The 19284-nt window shown below is 41.6% G+C and overlaps 1 protein-coding gene across 3 annotated transcripts in view; it reads right to left on the bottom strand.

The window, feature by feature from the left end:
- POLA1 (DNA polymerase alpha 1, catalytic subunit) overlaps positions 1-19284 on the bottom strand; it is a 557049-nt gene that overhangs the window by 323583 nt on the left and 214182 nt on the right. For all 3 annotated transcript variants that reach the window (XM_069761539.1, XM_069761540.1, XM_069761541.1), the window contains exons 29-31: positions 17031-17163; positions 15115-15246; positions 13710-13884 (exon numbers count right to left, since the gene is read on the bottom strand). In XM_069761539.1, the coding sequence (XP_069617640.1) occupies positions 13710-13884; positions 15115-15246; positions 17031-17163 (440 nt within the window). The remainder of the gene's footprint in view (positions 1-13709; positions 13885-15114; positions 15247-17030; positions 17164-19284) is intronic.

Below are 19284 nucleotides of genomic sequence, written 5' to 3'. Positions count from 1 at the left end.
CATCTGTATGAAGGTTATTGCTAAACCTTAAATATAACAATCTGACCCGCATAAATGGGGTTAACCAGATGCCAGGAGGAAGGGGAGCTGCTGCCATGTGGGCTGTAGGTTGGGGCCCCGTGGCCCCATGCTGGTGACTGGAGGGACTCTGCCTAGTGCTGGCATGTGGGTGATTTCTGCTCCGGAGTCTCAGCTTCTCTCCTCCAGGTCACACTGTGCAGTCACAGCAACATTGGTTGTGTCTGTCCAGGTCCCAGCAGCTGCCACTGCTCCCACCAAGGACATGGCATCACTTAACCCTTCCCCTGCAGCCACCGGCAACAAATCCACATTATTCCTTGATTAAATCAGGTTCCAACCCAATAGAGGAGCAGACATTTCCTGCTGCCATTAGGGTCCGGGAGGGGGTGACATTGGCTGCCCTGCTACTCTGTAGTGGGGGGTGACAAGTGTAACATGGGGTAACGATGAAGGAGAAATGCACAGGATAATAGTGAGAGCGACAGAGGGCAGTGTATGGTATGGAGCAGTCACGGGTGGGCTGCAGGATCCCCCCATACTGTACATGATTGCTCGGGACAGGGAGGCGTTTAATGAGCTTCTAATGACGGGGCACTAATTGGGTCATTAGGGTTTGTGGAAAGGATTCAGCATCAGGTCCCTCATTAATGCCCGAGCGATGTTACTTTGTAGCACAGATCTGTTAGGGCCGCAAAACCAAACAACGTTGTTTATGTAGAAAAGTCTTTGTTTCATAGAAAAACTCAAAACAGAAAAGATTTTCTGATACAACAACGCCCTGCTCACGACACTGCACAGCACCTCTCCTGTATATATACACTGCACAGCACCTTTCCCCCTGTATATATACACTGCACAGCACCTTTCCTCCTGTATGTATACATTGCACAGCACCTCTCCTGTATATATACACTGCACAGCACCTTCCCTCCTGTATATATACACTGCACAGTACCACTCCTCCTGTCCTGTATATATACACTGCAGAATTTACAATAGCTGTCACTCATGTAAGAAGTGAAATCTGGCATTGTCCTATACATTTCTCTGCCATATCTGTGCATCATAAATCGGGTATGTGTTAAAGGGGGGGGGGGGGGCCCACTGAGACTCTTTCGCCCGGGGCCCTCAAAAACCTGGAGCCGGCCCTGGGTCGCGGGCCGCCCATGTGACCGCCACGCGACCAATCACAAGCCGTGACGTCATTCGCAGGTCCTTAACGCGCTCATTTTTTTAAAAATGAGCGCGGTAATGGCTTTCAAAGACGTAGCGGCTTGTGATTGGTCGCGTGGCCGCGACCAATCACAAGCCGCTACGTCTTTGAAAGCCATTAACGCGCTCATTTTTAAAAATGAGCGCGTTAATAGCTTGCGGTGACGTAGCGGCTTGTGATTGGTCGTGGCCACGCGACCAATCACAAGCCGCTACGTCTTTGAAAGTCATTACCGCGCTCATTTTTAAAAAATGAGCGCGTTAAGGACCTGCGAATGACGTCACGGCTTGTGATTGGTCGCGTGGCGGTCACATGGGCGGCCCGCGACCAATCAGAAGCCGGGACGTGATTCTCAGGTCCTAAAAGCGCTGATTTTGAACAACGAAGCCTGCCGGTTACCCGCGCTGAGTCCAGGGGCCGCCGGAGAGGTAAATATATCAATATTTTTTATTTTAATTCTTTATTTTACACATCTCTATGTATCCGATACCGATACCACAAAAGTATCGGATCTCGGTATCGGAATTCCGATACTTGCGGTATCGGAATGCTCAACACTAGTGATGAGCGAATATACTCGTTACACAAGATTTCTCGAGCATGCTCGGGGGTCCTCCGAGTATTTTTTAGTGCTCTGAGATTTAGTTTTCATCGCCGCAGCTGAATGATTTACATCTGTTAGCCAGCTTAAGCACATGTGGGGATTCCCTAGCAACCAGGCAACCCCCACATGTACTTATGCTGGCTCACAGATGTAAATCATTCAGCTGCGGCGAGAAAAACTAAATCTCCGAGCACTAAAAAGTACTCGGAGGACCCCCGAGCATGCTCGAGAAATCTCGAGTAACGAGTATATTCGCTCATCACTAGTCCTGCATGAAAATCATGTTTTTCTTGAACGATACCAACATCTTCCTGTACCACTGCTTGAAGAAGTTGTCTTCCAAGGTCCCACAAGTTCGTCTTTGATGATACCAGAGCATACCAGTACCCCACCTCCACCTTGCTGGCATCTGAGTCGGAGTGGAGCTCTCTGCTCTTTACTGATCCAGCCTCTGGTCCATCAAGAGTCACTCTCATTTCATCAGTCCATAAAACCTATGAAAAGTCAGTCTTAAGATATTTCTTGGCCCAGTCTTGACGTTTTATCTTATGTTTCTTGTTCAAAGGTGGTCGTTTTTCAGCCTTCCTTACCTTGGCCATGTCCCTGAGTATCGCACACCTTGTGCTTTTTGTTACTGCAGTAACATTGCAGGTCTGAAATATGGCAAAACTGGTGGCAAATGGCATCTTGGCAGCTTCACGCTTGATTTTCCTCAATTCATGGGCAGTTATTTAGCGCCTTTTTTGCCCAACACGCTTCTTGCGACCCTGTTGGCTACTTGCCATGAAACGCTTGATTGTTCGGTGATCACGCTTCAAAAGTTTGGCAATTTCAAGACTGCTGCATCCCTCTGCAAGCCATCTCACAATTTTGGACTTTTCAGAGCCCGTCAAATCTCTCTTCTGACCCATTTTGCCAAAGGAAAGGAAGCTGCCTAATAATTAAGCACACCTTATATAGGGCTTTGATGTAATTAGACAACACCCCTCCTCATTACAGAGATGCACATCACCTGATTTAATTAATTGGTTCTTGGCTCTCAAGCCTGAACAGCTTGGCTTAGGACAACATGTATAAAAAGTATCATATGATCAAAATGCAACTTGCTTAATAATTCTGCACACTGTATATATAACTTTTTTTTTTTTTTTTAAACTTTTACATTTTACCTAGTAGCCCCCCCCCTTTTGAAAACATCACAGCTTATAAATGCTTTTAGTAACCACACAAGAGTCTTTCAATTCTCCTCATCCATTCTTCCTTTAAAAATGTTTTCAATTCTGTGAGATTCCTGGGTCGTCTTGCACATCAGGGGACTGTGAGGGCCATTGTAAAACCTTCAGCTTGTGCCTTTTGAGGTAGTCTATTGTAGATGCTAACGTGTGCTTAGTAAAATTATTAGGGATGATCGAATAGCTTCGGACAAGTGCTTATCCAAATAGCTATAGCGTTTACCAAACAGATGTACTGTTACTGAAATTCTGTGTTCTTTTTTCTCCACACATATCTTTGCTCATTGTGACCAAAGAGTTCTACTTTAACCTCATCTGTGGACTAGTTTCCAAAATGCATCTTGTTTAGATGTTATTTTGCATGCTTCTGATGCTGAGTTTTATAGTGAGGAAGTAGGAGAGGTTTCTTCTGATGACTATTCATGAAGGCCATATTAGTGCAGTTGACTCTGAACAGTAGAACAATGTACCACAACTCCAGAGTCTTCTAAATCTTTCTGAAGGTCTTTTGCAGTCAAGCATGGGTTCTGATTTGCCTCTCTAGCTATACTACGAGCAGATCTCACTGAAATTTTGCTTGGTCTTCCGGACCTTATCCTGATCTCCACTGTTCCGGTTAACTGCCATTTCTTAATTACATCTGGAACTGAGGAAAGGGCAACATGAAAGCACTTTGCAACCTTCTTATAGCCTTTTCCTGCTCAGTGGGTCTCAACTAGTGATGAGCAAATATACTCTTTACTCGAGATTTCTCAAGCATGCTCGGGGGTCCTCCGAGTATTTTTTAGTGCTCAGAGATTTAGTTTTTCTTGCCGCAGCTGAATGATTTACATCTGTTAGACAGCATAAGTACATGTGGGGGTTGCCTGGTTGCTAGGGAATCCTCACATGTACTTATGCTGGCTAACCGATGTAAATCATTCAGCTGCGGCAAGAAAAACTAAATCTCCGAGCACTAAAAAATACTCGGAGGACCCCTGAGCATGCTCGGGAAATTTCGAGTAACGAGTATATTCGCTCATCACTAGTCTCAACCATTTTCAGAGTGCTAGGCAGCTGCATAGAAGAACCCATGGATGCTGGTTTTTTTGGAACAAGGTTAGAGGAGTCTGAGTTTTTATAAAGCTGGGAAATTTGCATCAACCTGACCTTTCCCAACGATGATAGTGAACAAGCCATAACCCTAAGGCTACGTTCACATTAGCGTTCCGCTAATGTGCGTCGCTGTTGCGTCGGCGATGCAGCGGCGACGCGCCCCTATGTTTAACATAGGGGACGCGTGCGTTTTTTGGGTGGCGTTTTTCGACACGTGCGTCATTTCCGACGCTAGCGTCGGACGCAAGAAAATGCAACAAGTTGCATTTTTCGTGCGTCCGATTTTCGTCAAAAAACGACGCACGCGTCGCAAAACGCAGCGTTTTTGCGCGCGTTTTGCGCGCGTTTTTTGTGCGTCGTGCGTTGCGTCGCCGACGCACCGGCGCGCAACGCTAATGTGAACGTAGCCTAACAGGCAAATTAAGGTCTGAAACCTTGGTCAAAATCATCTTGAGCACACAAAAATCCAAGGATGCCCAAACTTTTGTATCAACCCATGTTTCGTTTTTTTAATTTTTAAAATAAAATAAAAAGAAAATAGGCAAAAAAAATTATCAAAATAAAAAGAAAACGTGTCATCTTTAACTTTGGGCCTTTTAGAGATCATTTCAACTTCAACATGTTTAACTGTTCACAATAACAGTAATTTTGACCAGGGGTGCCTAAACTTTTACATGGCACTGTACAACTTGGCAGTCTTTTTTCCTTGATTTTTAGTTCTTTTCTATACTGTACGTAAATAGTTATTTTCTTTGCTGTAACTGGGCTTTACCAAGCCAGCAACACGTCCAATAGAGGAATCTGCTAAATAAGTACCTAAGAAGATTGCAATCTATGGGAATTGACTGTGAATAGTAGCAGGAAGAGAACTAGAGTGAACAAAGATAACTACGAATAAAGCAATACTTTGTCTACACCATGGAGGACAACCGCGCTCAAATTGACTATTTTACCCATTCCGGTATTAGCACGCCCTTACTTGTCATTGGTTAAATTGTAGAAGTCACCATAATTTAACAATGACTGATCAAATTAACCTGTAGGATTTCTTCACACTCAATAAAAATGATGAATTTATGAAGGTCACCCTCCCCCCATTAAAAAAAAAAAAAGTTTGGAGCTTTTTTTATTAAAAAAAACAAACAAAAAAAAACAACACTAACCACGTGGTGTCTTGTGTTTTTATTTTTTATTTCTGTAGAGAACTCTAAAAGGAAAATAGCCAGAAGAAAAAAGAAGAAAAAAAAATACGAGCAATATTGTTGTTTAAGAAGATAAGAAAAACGCACCAAACGCAGTAAAATCTCTTTGTTGCAACATCTGGCCACATTAACAAAATGTAGCCAAGAAGACCATGAAAAACCCTGCAGAAAATGCCAAAAAACAATGCAAGAAAATCTTTTTAACGGTTATTTTTTTTACAGCATGGTGTGCACAATGCATGCCAATCACTTAAAGCTTTGCTCTCTGCCTGTCAGAGGACAATGAGACGCAATATCCACTTGTTTAATTGAGGATTTGTACAAGAGTATTGAATAGCTAATGTTTCTCTAGTATGTAATATTACTTGTGTGGTGTACTGACGGAAAGCATTATGCAACTTGAAAGCTTAATAATGGTGTAAGTATGAAGGCTAATCGGTGGTAACACTTGGGATAAAAATACTGCATAAGAGAAGAATTTCAATTAAGTATATCTCCTTAACTAAATTTGTTTTATTTGTCTAGGTGCCATTAAAACATACAGTGAGATATCAAATGTACGGAAGCACAAAGCTGTAAGTGACTAAGATAATCATCTGATAATTGTGTGGACGGGGTTGGCCAACACTTTTTTTTTTAATGCATGCACTGGTATGAAATAAACAGAGGCACGCTAACTTCTTGTCACCCCACTAGATCCAGCACACGCTGCTACATTCTACTTTATGTTAGTGGCAAAAGTAGGTCTATATGTATCTCAAGCCGTTTAAAAAGAGGTGTGTTGCCGGCACTTACTTCTGTGGTGATCTAAGATGAAATTGAAATCTACCTGGGTGTAGGTTGAACACTAGACAACTGAGGGAATCCGGGTGCACACCAAAAAAATAAATCACTTCTAGTCCAGAAACAGATAATAAGGTGGCACTCACCATCCGGTAAAACATTCCTTTATTTAGTCCATAACACGGATACAGCGGGAGACGAGCGGATACCTTCTGTGGACGACAGCCGTTTCGCGCTAGGACCCGTTGATGCGCAGGTAGCGCAAAACGGCCGTCGTCCACAGAAGGCATCGGCTCCTCTCCCGCTGTACCTGTGTTATCGACTAAATAAAAGAATGTTTTACCAGATGGTGAGTGCGACCTTTTTCTCTGTTTTTGGACTATAGGTCTGTATGTATATTTTGTGCTTACGTACACAAATATTACACATTTGACAAAAATTTTATTTTTTTTGCAATTTTCAAACTCAATGTTAATATCTTTAATCCAGATAGTGATATAAACACAAAATAGTTAAATATTTCCCTTTTGTCTACCTTACATCAGCACCAGTTGTAAAATGTGTTATTTTATTAGGAGATTTACAAATTTAGCAGCAATTTTTCACTTGTTCAAGGAAATTTACAAAACTTATTTTTTTAGGGACCTATTCAGATTTGAAGTGTCTTTGGGGGGTCCTATGTATTGGAAAATACCAAAAAAGTGATCCCATTTTAAAAACAGCACCCCTCAAAATATTCAAAACTGCTGACAGGTAGTTATTTAACCCTACAAATGCTTTTCAGGAATTAACGCAAACTGGAATGACAGGAATATAAAAAAATTGTATTTTATCACTAAAATCTTGCCAACATCTTAACAGGCCACTTTAGCTGGCGGACTGAAGTCATTATTTCTATGTTTGTTCCCCTTTTCCCTTTAAAAAATTCCCAAATCCTAATAAACATTATTTGGCCTTAGATTGCCAAGGCAACCATGAGGACCACACACAATCATGATTTTATGTTGCTGATGGGGTTAAAGAGAGCTCCCACACTTTGTCCACCATTTAGACACTGTTGTCACTATTGACAGCAGAATCTAAGGGGTTAAAGGGACTGTCGGCACAAAGACTGTTCAATCCAGGTACAGGTGCTTGTTATAGCATGGCAGGGCCAATTATTTACCTACATCATCCTACCTTCTTGGTTTTCCTTTATCTTCATTACCTTTTCTTTGATTGACAACTCTGGTTTCATAAAACCAGGGAAAGGCGAATATAGATGGAAACCAAGCAGGTGAGAAGGTGCACTTTGCTTGGCCCCACCGTGATGCACCCAGCATCTGTACATTGTTTGAACATCCATTCTGTGCCAACAGCAGAGTGCCAGCTATAGTGCACAGCTGTATCTTCACCTGTCAGGGGATGCCATTATCTCATATCTTACTTCAGTAAAAATACATACTAGTGGTCACTAAGTAGTTAAACAAGCTCTTTTCCCATAATAGTTTTTATCCTCTTAATATATTGTAATCATCATGTTAAATAGCACTGTGTACTTACAATTGCTCATTTTGCATTTCTACCCAGTAAAATGGTCTCTCTTCTCTATGTAGAAACAGGAAGTCTCTTGTCCCTTCAGAAGTCATTTTTCTCTCCAAGTCCTGACCCAGCTGTCCTGGGACATTTGCAGTGACTCATGACTGATGAAGACGTAAGAAATGTGAAGATTGTTCACTGCCATGATGAAGATCTTTTAGATCGAAACGCGTTGCTACTAGCAGGTTTTTGTCGCTGTTCACATTCCCTTTTGTGCAGGGATGATTTTTAAGGATATGGATCAATAAAGGACTTTTAATCGGAAAGGAGCTGGAACAATCTTCACATTTCTTACGTCTTCAGCTGTTGCTACGTCTGGGTCAGGACGGGTTCACGTGCTCCTTTGGTCTGTTGGTGAGCTGACTGGGCCTTTGGCCCCCGTATTTTTCTATTGATATATTACTCATGACTGATACAGGGAAAATTGACCTCCTGCTTCTACACAAAGTTTAGAAGGATTCAGCTAGTCAGTTTCTAATCATGTGATGTCATAGACCTAATGGAAAAGAGAGGCATTAGCTGGGTAGAAATGCAAAATGAGCAATTGTAAGTACACTGTGCTATGTAATATGATGATTGCAATATGCTAAGAATAACATTCTTGACGGTAATGTTTCTTTTAACAGTAACTGTAGTTTTATTTCTTATTTAATGAATCAATAATACATGTGAAAATGTTAAAGTTTGAAACATATCAAAAAATTCTGCTTATTTCTCCTTAACTGATAGCATTCACTTGCAAAATTCTCAATTTGTATTCAGTACAGACAGATTTTCCCACTACTGAGATAGATGGGCACTTAGATTATCCATAGAAATTTATGAGCCCAAATCTAGTTTTTCAGGAGAACTCGCAGCAAAATCTGAGTGTTTTCCTCTAGCTCCTCCCTCCTTCATAGAATTTTAAAAGCACCAACTGTCATCTCCTCTCTCCGTCATGGGAAAGTCTGCCCTTACTGGATACAGATTTTACAGTGAATGGAGAGGGAAAGCTTAGCCCAGGAAAAAAAGGAGAGAAAAAAGACGCAGATTTCTCTGCTAGCACATATTATAAAGTTACTTACTTTCATGTGTATTATTGATTTATTAAATACAAATGTAAAAAGACGGGTACTCTTTAAGCTGCATTTTTCCTACAGTTGCAATGTTCAGAAAATAAATGTCAAATGCGCAGCTCCGATCCTACCGGCAAGTGAAAGAATTAGCATATTCCACCAATCTGAGCAGCCCGGAGTAGAAAAGGTGTTAATTGGTAGAAAAACTCTTGCTTGGATGCTAAGTGTGTGAAGGCGAACATAAATAGGTAACAAATGAATAATCAAGGACTGACTCTTTTCTTGACACTGCCTACACATCTAGATTTTAAAAGTATTTTTCTTCATTTAAAGTGTCAAGTTAAAGTAGTTAGGAAGGTGGGGGGAAGCTTCCTATAAAATATAGTCTTCACATAGAATCACATTTCTGAAGACTGAGCTCTATTTAACTCTTCCCACCCTGGAGCAATAGAAAAACACCTGCACCCTGCAAATGTACAAACTCTCCTATAACAGTACAAAGGGCAGGGCTGGGAAATGCAATGTTGGACACTCTAAGGCTATGTTCACATGAAGCATTTTTGCAGTTTTTTTTTTTTTTTCCTGCAACCAAAACCTGCTCTGTTGGCAATAAAAACTCTGTTGAAAAAGTAGGCTTTGCAGTTTTTTGGGGGGGAGGTGTGGCTTACACACATGATTTATCTATAGTGCACATTTAATTAAAGTTAGTTTAAGGCTAAGTGCACACGTTGCAGTATTTCCACGGCAATTCTGCGCCTCCTGCCGCGGGTATATCGCATGCGGAATTGGCATGCATATTCCCGCAGAAAACTAACGTTTTAGAAGCATAATTAGCTGGCAGAATGCTAGTGTTTTCCAAGCGATCTGTAGCATCGCTTGGAGAACTGATTGACAGGTTGGTCACACTTGTCAAACAGTGTTTGACATCAATAGTAAAAGATAGAATGTTAAAAATAATTAAGAAAAAAATAAAAAATGGTTATACTCACCTACCGCAAACAGCCGATCTCCTCAGCGGCTTCCGTTCCTATAGATGGTGTGTGTGCAGGACCATCGATGACGTCGCGGTCACGTGACGTCATCGCAGTCATGTGATCGCAACGTCATCGCAAGTCCTTCACACACCATCTACAGGAACAGAAGCGGCCACGTGCAGCGCTGAGAGGCGGGAGGACTCCGGGGCCATCGAAGGTGAGTATATCACGATTTTTTTATTTTAATTTTTTTTTTTAACAATTATATGGTGCTCAGTCTGTGGAGGAGAGTCTCCTCTCCTCCACCCTGGGTACCAACCGCACATGATCTGCTTACTTCCCGCATGGTGGGCATAGCCCCATGCGGGAAGTAAGCAGAAAAATGCATTCCTAGGTGTGCGGAATCCCCGCGATTCCGCAAATTTAATGAACATGCTGCGTTTTTTTCTGGAATGCGAATCCGCTCAGGAAAAAAATGCAGCATGTGCACAAAAAATGCAGATTGCATTCTATTAAATAGGATGCTTAATGTGAGCGGTTTTTTTCGCGGTTTTATAGCGTTTTTATAGCGAAAAACCGTGAAAAAACCGCAAAAAATCTGCTACGTGTGCACACAGCCTAAGGCTACTTTCACAATAGCGTCGCTTGGCCTGTCGCAATGCGTCGTTTTGGAGAGAAAAAAAGCATCCTGCAAAGTTGCCCGCAGGATGCGTTTTTTTCTCCATAGACTTTCATTAGTGACGCATTGCGACGGATTGCCACACGTCGTGCGCATTGTGACTGTTGCGTCGTGTTTTGGCGGACCGTCGGCACAAAAAAACGCTACATGTAACTTTTTTTGTGCGTCATGTCCGCCATTTCCGACCGCGCATGCGTGGCCGGAACTCTGCCCCCTCCTCCCCGGACCTTACAATGGGGCAGCGGATGCGTTGAAAAACTGCATCTGCTGCCCCCGTTGTGCTTTTACTTCACAGCATGCGTCGGTACGTTGGCCCGACGAACTGCGACGGGCCCGTACCGACGTTAGTGTGAAAGTAGCCTTATTCACCAAAAATGGAAAGAAAAAATATGATGGAAAAAAAAAAAAAGACCTCGCAGATTTAAAAAAAAATAAAATAAATATAAGAGCCCAAATTCAGTCAGGGATAAAAAATAAAAAAAAAGGGTGCAGGAGATTTCTGAAATCTCATAGCTTTTTTCTGATATTGTAAAATGCAGAAAAACGCAGTAAAAACAAAATGCTGTAAAAACGCTGCATGTGAACATAGCCTAACAGGAGGAAATTTGTAATGTCACGTTCCCACCCAGCTTAAGCAGTTCATGGAGATGCGAATTGTCCAACACCTATTTTGGGGTATCAGAAATACAGTGTATAAAGAAACAGAGGTCATTTCAGCTCGGCAGTTTATCCTGAACATTGATTGTTTTTTGTTTTTTTTTTCCACCCTAAAAGTACAGCAGGGAAAAGCGGGACCATGACACCAGCTCCCAAAGTGCTGTAGGGTTCACAGTCTCCGCTCTGGGGCCGGCGGGCTGCATCCACCTGCTGGAGGGCACGTTGGCCCCCTGTTTGCTAAACAAAACCTTAACACTGAGCTCCCAGGGGGAATAGCTGCTACTATCCCTTCAAAAGAGACAATAGAAATAGAAGACCCTGAGAACTGGCTGAGCTGAAGCCTCATTTCTGCACCCAGCTCCATTATCACTTCATGACACTGACAAAGCCAATTGGCCCCGTTAATTATTTCAGATTTACTCTACAGATCATGGCAGCTTGTATCATTTAGCCCTGTAGACAGCAGAATAACCTTTTATCTTACACCCTCCCTTGGAGAGGGGAAAATGGAATTTACACTCTTTTTCAGGAAAGTGGATTATTTATATGTAATGGCCTTAGAATAAAAACACACTGAAACTGCTGCAAAAAAATGTATTTTGAATTGTATGATATCAGGATACCAATATCCAGAATGCAAAAGAAAATAAAAAAGCCTTTTCTACAATATTTGCCTACGTACTATGAGGATTTACCGTATTTTTACAGTCACATACTGAACATTTAGTGTAATACTTTGAGACAAGGCAAAAAGAGAATGAGAACGGAGAGGAAAAAAAAAAGAACAAACTTGTGAGTAGGTAAAACTTTATGGACAGACATTATTATTTCTGTATAAGTGGCAGCCAGTGCTGCCACCTAGAGGTTAGCATGTTATTTTACTACTAATTTATTATTACAGTATATATCAAATTTCAACCAGGCCCACGACCCCTCTTCATCAACATTACTGGGACATTAGGGCATCATATCCACAGCACACTATGGGGTATCCCAAACACCATTTTACATTGTATATATTACCTTTTTCGGACATGATCTGACATCAGCGAGATGCAGAAATTACATGGTCGGTACAACTTCTAAGACAGAAGAACAGCGTCTAAAGTGTTGTGTCTGACTCTTATCAGTTAGAATAGAACAGACCTGGAACGGGCCAATTCCAGACTCGCCTGCCGCTGTATGACTGGTACTGCAAAGCCGGATCCGACAGGAAAACAACATTTTAAATACACTTTGTAAAGATGTGCGTGGAAGACTGCACTTCATGCATGGCATCCAATGGAGCCTGCCACAATATATATATATATATATATATATATATATATATATATATATATATATATATATATATATATATATATATATATATATATATATATATATTTAATTCTGATGGATTAATTCGATTTGATTAAGAGACATAAGGGGGCACAAAGATCTATGGGAGAAGTGTTCTCATGTATACTTGCCCAGCATTAGTAGCTGCCATAGGCTTCCATAATGAGCCGTGCACAGGTGTCCTGCTGTATGAGGCCACCCAGAAGTAGGAATCCTTCCCAACATTTAGGGTATGTGCACACGTTAAAGATTTTGCTGCGGATCCGCAGCGGATTTGACGCTGCGGATTCGCAGCAGTTTTCCATGAGTTGTACAGTACCATGTAAACCTACGGAAAACAAAATCCGCAGTGCACATGCTGTGGACAAAAAATGCATGGAAACGCTGCACTGTTTATTCCGCAGAATGTCAATTCTTTGTGCGGTTTCCACAGTGGTTTACACCTGCTCCTTAATAGGAATCTGCAGGTGTAAAACAGCAGGTGGAATCCGCACAAAAAAAGTGAAAAAAATGCGGTAATTCCATAGTAATCCGCAGTGCGGATTCCCTGCGCATTTACCAAAATCAGTGCAGAAAAATCTGCACACCTTTCCCCATTGTGTGCACATACCCTGAGGGTATGTGCACACATTTAAGCAGATTTTGCCACAGCAAAAAATCCTGCTCAAAGTACGCACGTCTTTAATGCATTTTTTCCCCCCATAATTCATTTGAATGGGTGAAAACTGCTGCAAAAAATGCTAAAAGAACTGACATGCTACAGGCTTGAAAAAACAATGGTTCAAATCTGCAAGGAAAAGTAAGCAGCATGTGTATGAGATTTTAGAAACCTCAATCACTTTGAAAATACTGAAAAAAAGCACTGAAAAAAATGTGGCAAAAACAATGTGTGACCAAGCCTTTATGTTTAAGAGCACAATTCTGGTTTCTCTGCCATCACTAGGGGAGATTTTTCATACTATTGGCTACCCAGCAAAGTATATGTATGGTTTAGGATATAAGGTACAGCCAAGGTATAAAACGTCATAAGACCCCCCAGGTTACTAATACGTGTCTGTCAACAAATGTCGGCATGTTATCTTTGTTTCAGGTTGTTCTCAGCAATAGCAGATTTGGTCCTGTGACCACCTGCAAGGAGTCAGGGCCAGATGTGCAGGGTGGTTACAAATTGGAATCAACTTTCTTATAGGTCTCAGAGGGAAGAAAAGTAGTATAAAAAAAATAAAAAGTATAGTCCTTCCACATAATGATTCTTATGTTACCTGCCATACATACCGAGCCATGCGGCAATAAGTGCAGAATCGATCCCGTCTATGGGCTCACAAATTCTAGACACAACTGGGTGAACTTGTTGTGACAGGTAGTATTGGGTGTCAGCAGAAAGGTTGTCTTGTTTTTGCAGCTGTTCGGGAGCATATGCTCTCTGGCCGGCACTCAGATTTGACCCATCCTACATGAAAGGGAGACAAGCCACATAAGGTCTATTTTAGAGAGACTAGAAGGGCAGATTTATGCTGCGGAGGTCAGACACAGGTGCCAACACTGCTATATCATAATCAGTTTTTTAACGTCTGGCCTACACCAATTTACAGTAAATTTTCACAATCATGCAAGTTAATGCCAATCACTTCTAAAAGATGACAAGAGGAACATGCCGCATGTTTATACAGCTCCTTTGGTGAAGTGGAAAGTCATACCTGCGATACCAGAGTCACCCAAATACTACATACTGTACAAGCCAGAGCAAACAAGGATTCTCATCATGTATCAGTGGGGAAAAAAGTGTAAACCTTTATAAAAGGTGCCTTTGACCTAAACAGTATATTGCCACGCTTACATCTGTGTCAGGCTTTATCAGGAGATCCCATTGCGGATTCCATTGCACTTCACGGCAAAAAAAAAAAACGCATGCTATTTTTTTCAGTTAAAATTATAGACACCACGATTAAACAATACAGACACCATTATAAGTCAAAGGAGTCCAATGGGCAATTATAATGGAAGCCACAAAGCAGATGTGAACAGAGCGTAAAAAGCCTCCTTGTGCAGCCAAGCGGCCAGGTACAAGGAGGAAAATAAAAAAAAATACTGCCACACACCAGGTAATCGCCTGACTGAGCGAAGCGGATAGGTAGCCCATCAATTGCAACAAAGGGCTTCAGAAGCTCGAACATAAAGCTGCACATTTGCTCTAAAATACCCCAGAATTAAGTGCCCGCTGGTGACTTTTTGAGAAGAGTAAAGATCACATCATGGGAATGGAATGAATGGATTTATAATTATTATTGCTTTCTACCTACGACCGGAACTTTGGTTCAGCTTCAAGCAAAAATGGTTTTAAATATTTTAACTTTATTTCATAAACTTCTAACCTATGAGGAAAGCATAAGGGAAAGAAATGTGGATCCCCCTGGTGGTCCATCATCATCTGTCAGCAGAAATCAGGCAACGACTATTATGGTCCGCATACTATGAATATATGCAGACGGGCACTCCTGTCCTTCACGTCAGCCTCTCAGCGGTAGAAGAAAAGCAACATCACAAAGGTTAATGATATTCCACAAAGAGCTAGTCAGGAGAAGTCATAAAACAAAGGAGAAGACATAAAACTTTAACTAAAGCCACCCATATGATCCAATATGCTGGCGTATTAACAAAATAAAGGCTCATCGTTGGTTACCTGACATATGATATAAGCGATTGTATCACCAGCTTTCATTTTTCTCCCTCCTTGGGAATTTATCCATAATGCAACATGAACGTGGGGCAAACTCTTTTTGTCAGGGTAGTCCTGTGGATCCTTAGTCAAGGCCTAAAAAAATTAAAAATATCGAGAGTATTTATTGAGAGTCAAAGATTGAGACCCTTATCCTTATATTTTAGGTTGGGGGTCTCACCTCTAGTGATCAGCATTATAAAGGTTTTGTGATGGAAGAACCTTACAAGTTGTGTTCACATGTTGGGACTGAATTGTCCTTTCCTGGGCTTACTTTTCTTAAATTGCAGGATAGATAGATAGATAGATAGATAGATAGATAGATAGATAGATAGATAGATAGATAGATAGATAGATAGATAGATACTCACCTACTCCTGGCGCGGTCCCTGCACGTCTTTTCCCCGGCGCTGACAGCTTCTTCCTGTACAGAGCGGTCACATGGTACCGCTCATTACAGTAATGAATATGCGGCTCCACCTCCCATAGAGGTAATGATCGGTAACGGTGACTGCTCAGTACAGGATGAAGCAGCAGCGCCGGGGAGCAGGGACTGCACAGCGCCAGGAGCAGGTGAGTATAAACGGGGAGGGGGAGCGCTGCGCGATATTCACCTGCTCCCCGTTCCGGGTGCCGCTCTGTCTTCAGCAGTGACGCTCAGGTCAGAGGGCGCGGTGACGTGGTTAGTGCGCACCCTCTGCCTGAACGTCAGTACTGAAGACGCTGAAGATGGAGCGGCGCCGGAACAAGGAGCAGGTGACTATTGAAAGTGCCGGGGGCCTGAGCGATGGAGATGTGAGTATGTGATTTTTTTTTTTTTTTATCGCAGCAACAGCAAATGGGGCAAGTGTCTGTATGGAGCATCTATGGGGCCATAACGTTTGTGCAGCACTATATGGGGCCATAACGTTTGTGCAGCACTATATGGGGCCATAACGTTTCTGCAGCACTATATGGGGCCATAACGTTTCTGCAGCACTATATGGGGCCATAACGTTTTTGTGCAGCACTATATGGGGCCATAACGTTTCTGCAGCACTATATGGGGCCATAACGTTTGTGCAGCACTATATATGGGCCATAATGTTTCTGCAGCACTATATGGGGCCATAACATTTGTGCAGCATTATATGGGGCAAGTGTCTGTATGGAGCATCTTATAGGGCCATAATCAAGGTTTGTGCAGCACTATATGGGGAAAATATCTGTATGGATCATCTTATGGGGCCATAATCAGAATTTGTGCAGCATTATATTGGGCATGTATCTATGGAGCATCTTATGGGGTCATTATTAACCTTTATGCAGGATTATATGGGGCATATTTTAATATGGAGCATCTTATGGGGCCATCATGAACTTTATGGAGAATTATATGGGGCTCCTGATTCAATATGGATATTCAAAAACAACCTACTGATGTCTCAATTAATTTTACTTTTATTGGTATCTATTTTTACTTTTGACATTTACCGGTAGCTGCTGCATTTACCACCCTAGGCTTATACTCGAGTCATTAAGTTTTCCCAGTTTTTTGTGGCAAAATTAGGGGGGTCGGCTTATACTCGAGTATATACGGTAGATATTATAGATACACACAGTCTCTCTTACTTTAATATTAGATGGCATTTTGTTAACCATTGATCTAATTTTGGTTTACTAGTCAGATTACATCGTTCTCTTTCATACAAGATGGAAAGAAGATATGGTCATGGTTGAGGACAAATTCAAGAAAACATCTCAGTTTATTATGTGGTTAAAAACAATATGCATACAGTAAACAAGTAGCAAGCTACTAATCATATAGTACATTATCTCTCAGTGATTACATTAGCACAAAGGGAAAAAATCTGGAAATTGCAGTTCTTTGAAACATTTACCTTATTAATTTCATACTGGCTAATGGGGATGCTGCCGTTTATCACATTTTCTCCCATCTCCATGAGTTTTTTCTGAATGTTTTCCACTATAGTATCTCGGGGTTGGTCTGACAAGATCTGGCTGATCACATAGCTAGAAAGGGAGAAGAATAAAACGAAATGTAAAAGACTTTTCAGAAAACAAATGAAGGGCAGACGAAGATGTGATCAGCCTCAGCTGAAGACATTACCCATCACAAGGGTGAGCTAATTTGACTGAATCAGAAGCTAAGGAGGTCAGTGGAAGCAGGTGGAACATAATTGGGACATCGGGAACAAAAGAGACAATTTACAACCTTCCTTTGAACAAATGAAATCAGTGATAATCAGTGCAAGTTAACTGATAATTCCCCAAGAAAATAAAAGAGCATCTGAAGTGGAACAGAGCATAGGGAATTCACAGAGGAAGAAATGTAAGAGAATGAATCAGACACGCTTTCTATCTGACACAAGTGAACAGCAGTCTTACAGACGTTACGCCACAATCTTAACAGATCTATCCATAGGAAATATGATAAGCTGCTGATCACTGGGGTCCCACAACTGAGAACGGGGTGCCAAGTCCGGTAGAATGTAAAGGAGCAGAAGTGGAGCATGTGCATGGCTGCTGGGCCTCAGAGAAAGCACAGCACTCAGCCTGGGAGTCCCATAATGTGTGAATGGAGCAGCAGTGCCTGATCACACAGACCCAGGGACTGGTGTGGGTCCCAGCAGTAAGATGCCAAGCAAACAGCAACTTGTCACTTATCCTGTGCATTGATCATTTGTGATTGTGGCACAATCCCCAAAAAGCATAAAGGCAAATTTAGTTTGTTTTTACCTGTGACAACATCCCAAGCATGATCTGACTATCAAACATCATTACAGATCATCCCACCCAAAAGTTTCAAGAATTCTAGAAATCATCTTACAGACTACTGGACATGTTTTCTTTAGGGTTGCGTGGCCAATGGTCTTGGAGGTCAGTGTACAATCTGATCATAACACATATATGCACATGTCTACGGGCATGCTACGAATACAGAACTTTCAATAGCATCCAGCAGGTCTCGGCCCCATCCGATTCCACACTTAACGCTCTTCCTGTTCCACTAGATTTTCAGATCAGTGATGGAAAAATACAGTTGTATAAGCCTTACCAAACTGGATTCATGTTTTTTTAAATTTACCAGGCATTCTTATAGCCTGCAGATCAGTGGGGTCCCAAACGGCGGATAATTCTGGATGTTTTTTATTGATCCGTACTCCAGTCTGCATGCAGGCTATACGCTTTTATCTCCTGTGCCCTGCACTTCTCATTGGTCTATTAAGTGATTGGTGGGGATCTCCAGATCTATGATTACTTTGAAATGGATTTTGAAGCTCAGACTGCTTTTAAGGACAATTTGGGATTTTATTTTTTGGACAGAGGAATATTATTTAAATTTTTGCCTCAGGCTGCCGTCACACTAGCAGCATTTGGTCAGTATTTTACATCAGTATTTGTAAGCCAAAACCAGGAGTGGAACAATTAGAGGAAAAGTATAATAGAAACATATGCACCACTTCTGTATTTATCACCCACTCCTGGTTTTGGCTTACAAATACTGACGTAAAATACTGACCAAATACTGATAGTGTGACAGCAGCCTCAGTCAACAGAAAAGCAAGGATCGGCCCTACAGGAGTCCCATAGCGATAAAAAAGTGTGGTTTTTTATAAAAACACAGCTTTTTGCCCTCTCCCCCTAAAAGTGGCATTAGGGTACGTTTTTTGTGACTTCCTACCCCATGCTGCAGAGAACAAGATAAGTGTGCGCCATCTTTCCCCATTGAGAGGAATGGAAGATCGGCTCCCACTCACAGTAGATGGAGTTTTAATGTCTGCAGTGAATGACACACATCAGTGAGGTTTTGAGCTCTTTAGGTAGCAGGTATACCCCATAAATTCCCACGTTTACTGTGATCAGCAATTCTAGAAAGGTTTTGTTAAAAGCCGCCTGCAGAGTTAATTCAGATAACTAATACCAGAAGATAAAAAACTACACATACATAGATGAGTAACAGCAGGGGAAAATAAATGCTAATTAAGCCTAAATTAATTATGTTACCTTAACAGCATTTTAATCAATCGAAGACATTATATATACAGTGCACATATATATTATATGTATGCGTGTGCTTGTGTGTATTTATCTTTGGTCAATTCAAATGCTGTTATCTATAATATAACGCTG

This window comes from Ranitomeya imitator, chromosome 3 (genome assembly GCF_032444005.1).
Source record: "Ranitomeya imitator isolate aRanImi1 chromosome 3, aRanImi1.pri, whole genome shotgun sequence".
NCBI classification, from domain to species: domain Eukaryota; kingdom Metazoa; phylum Chordata; class Amphibia; order Anura; family Dendrobatidae; genus Ranitomeya; species Ranitomeya imitator.
Note: the sequence above shows the minus strand (reverse complement) of the source record. Positions and strands in the feature narration are given on the sequence as shown.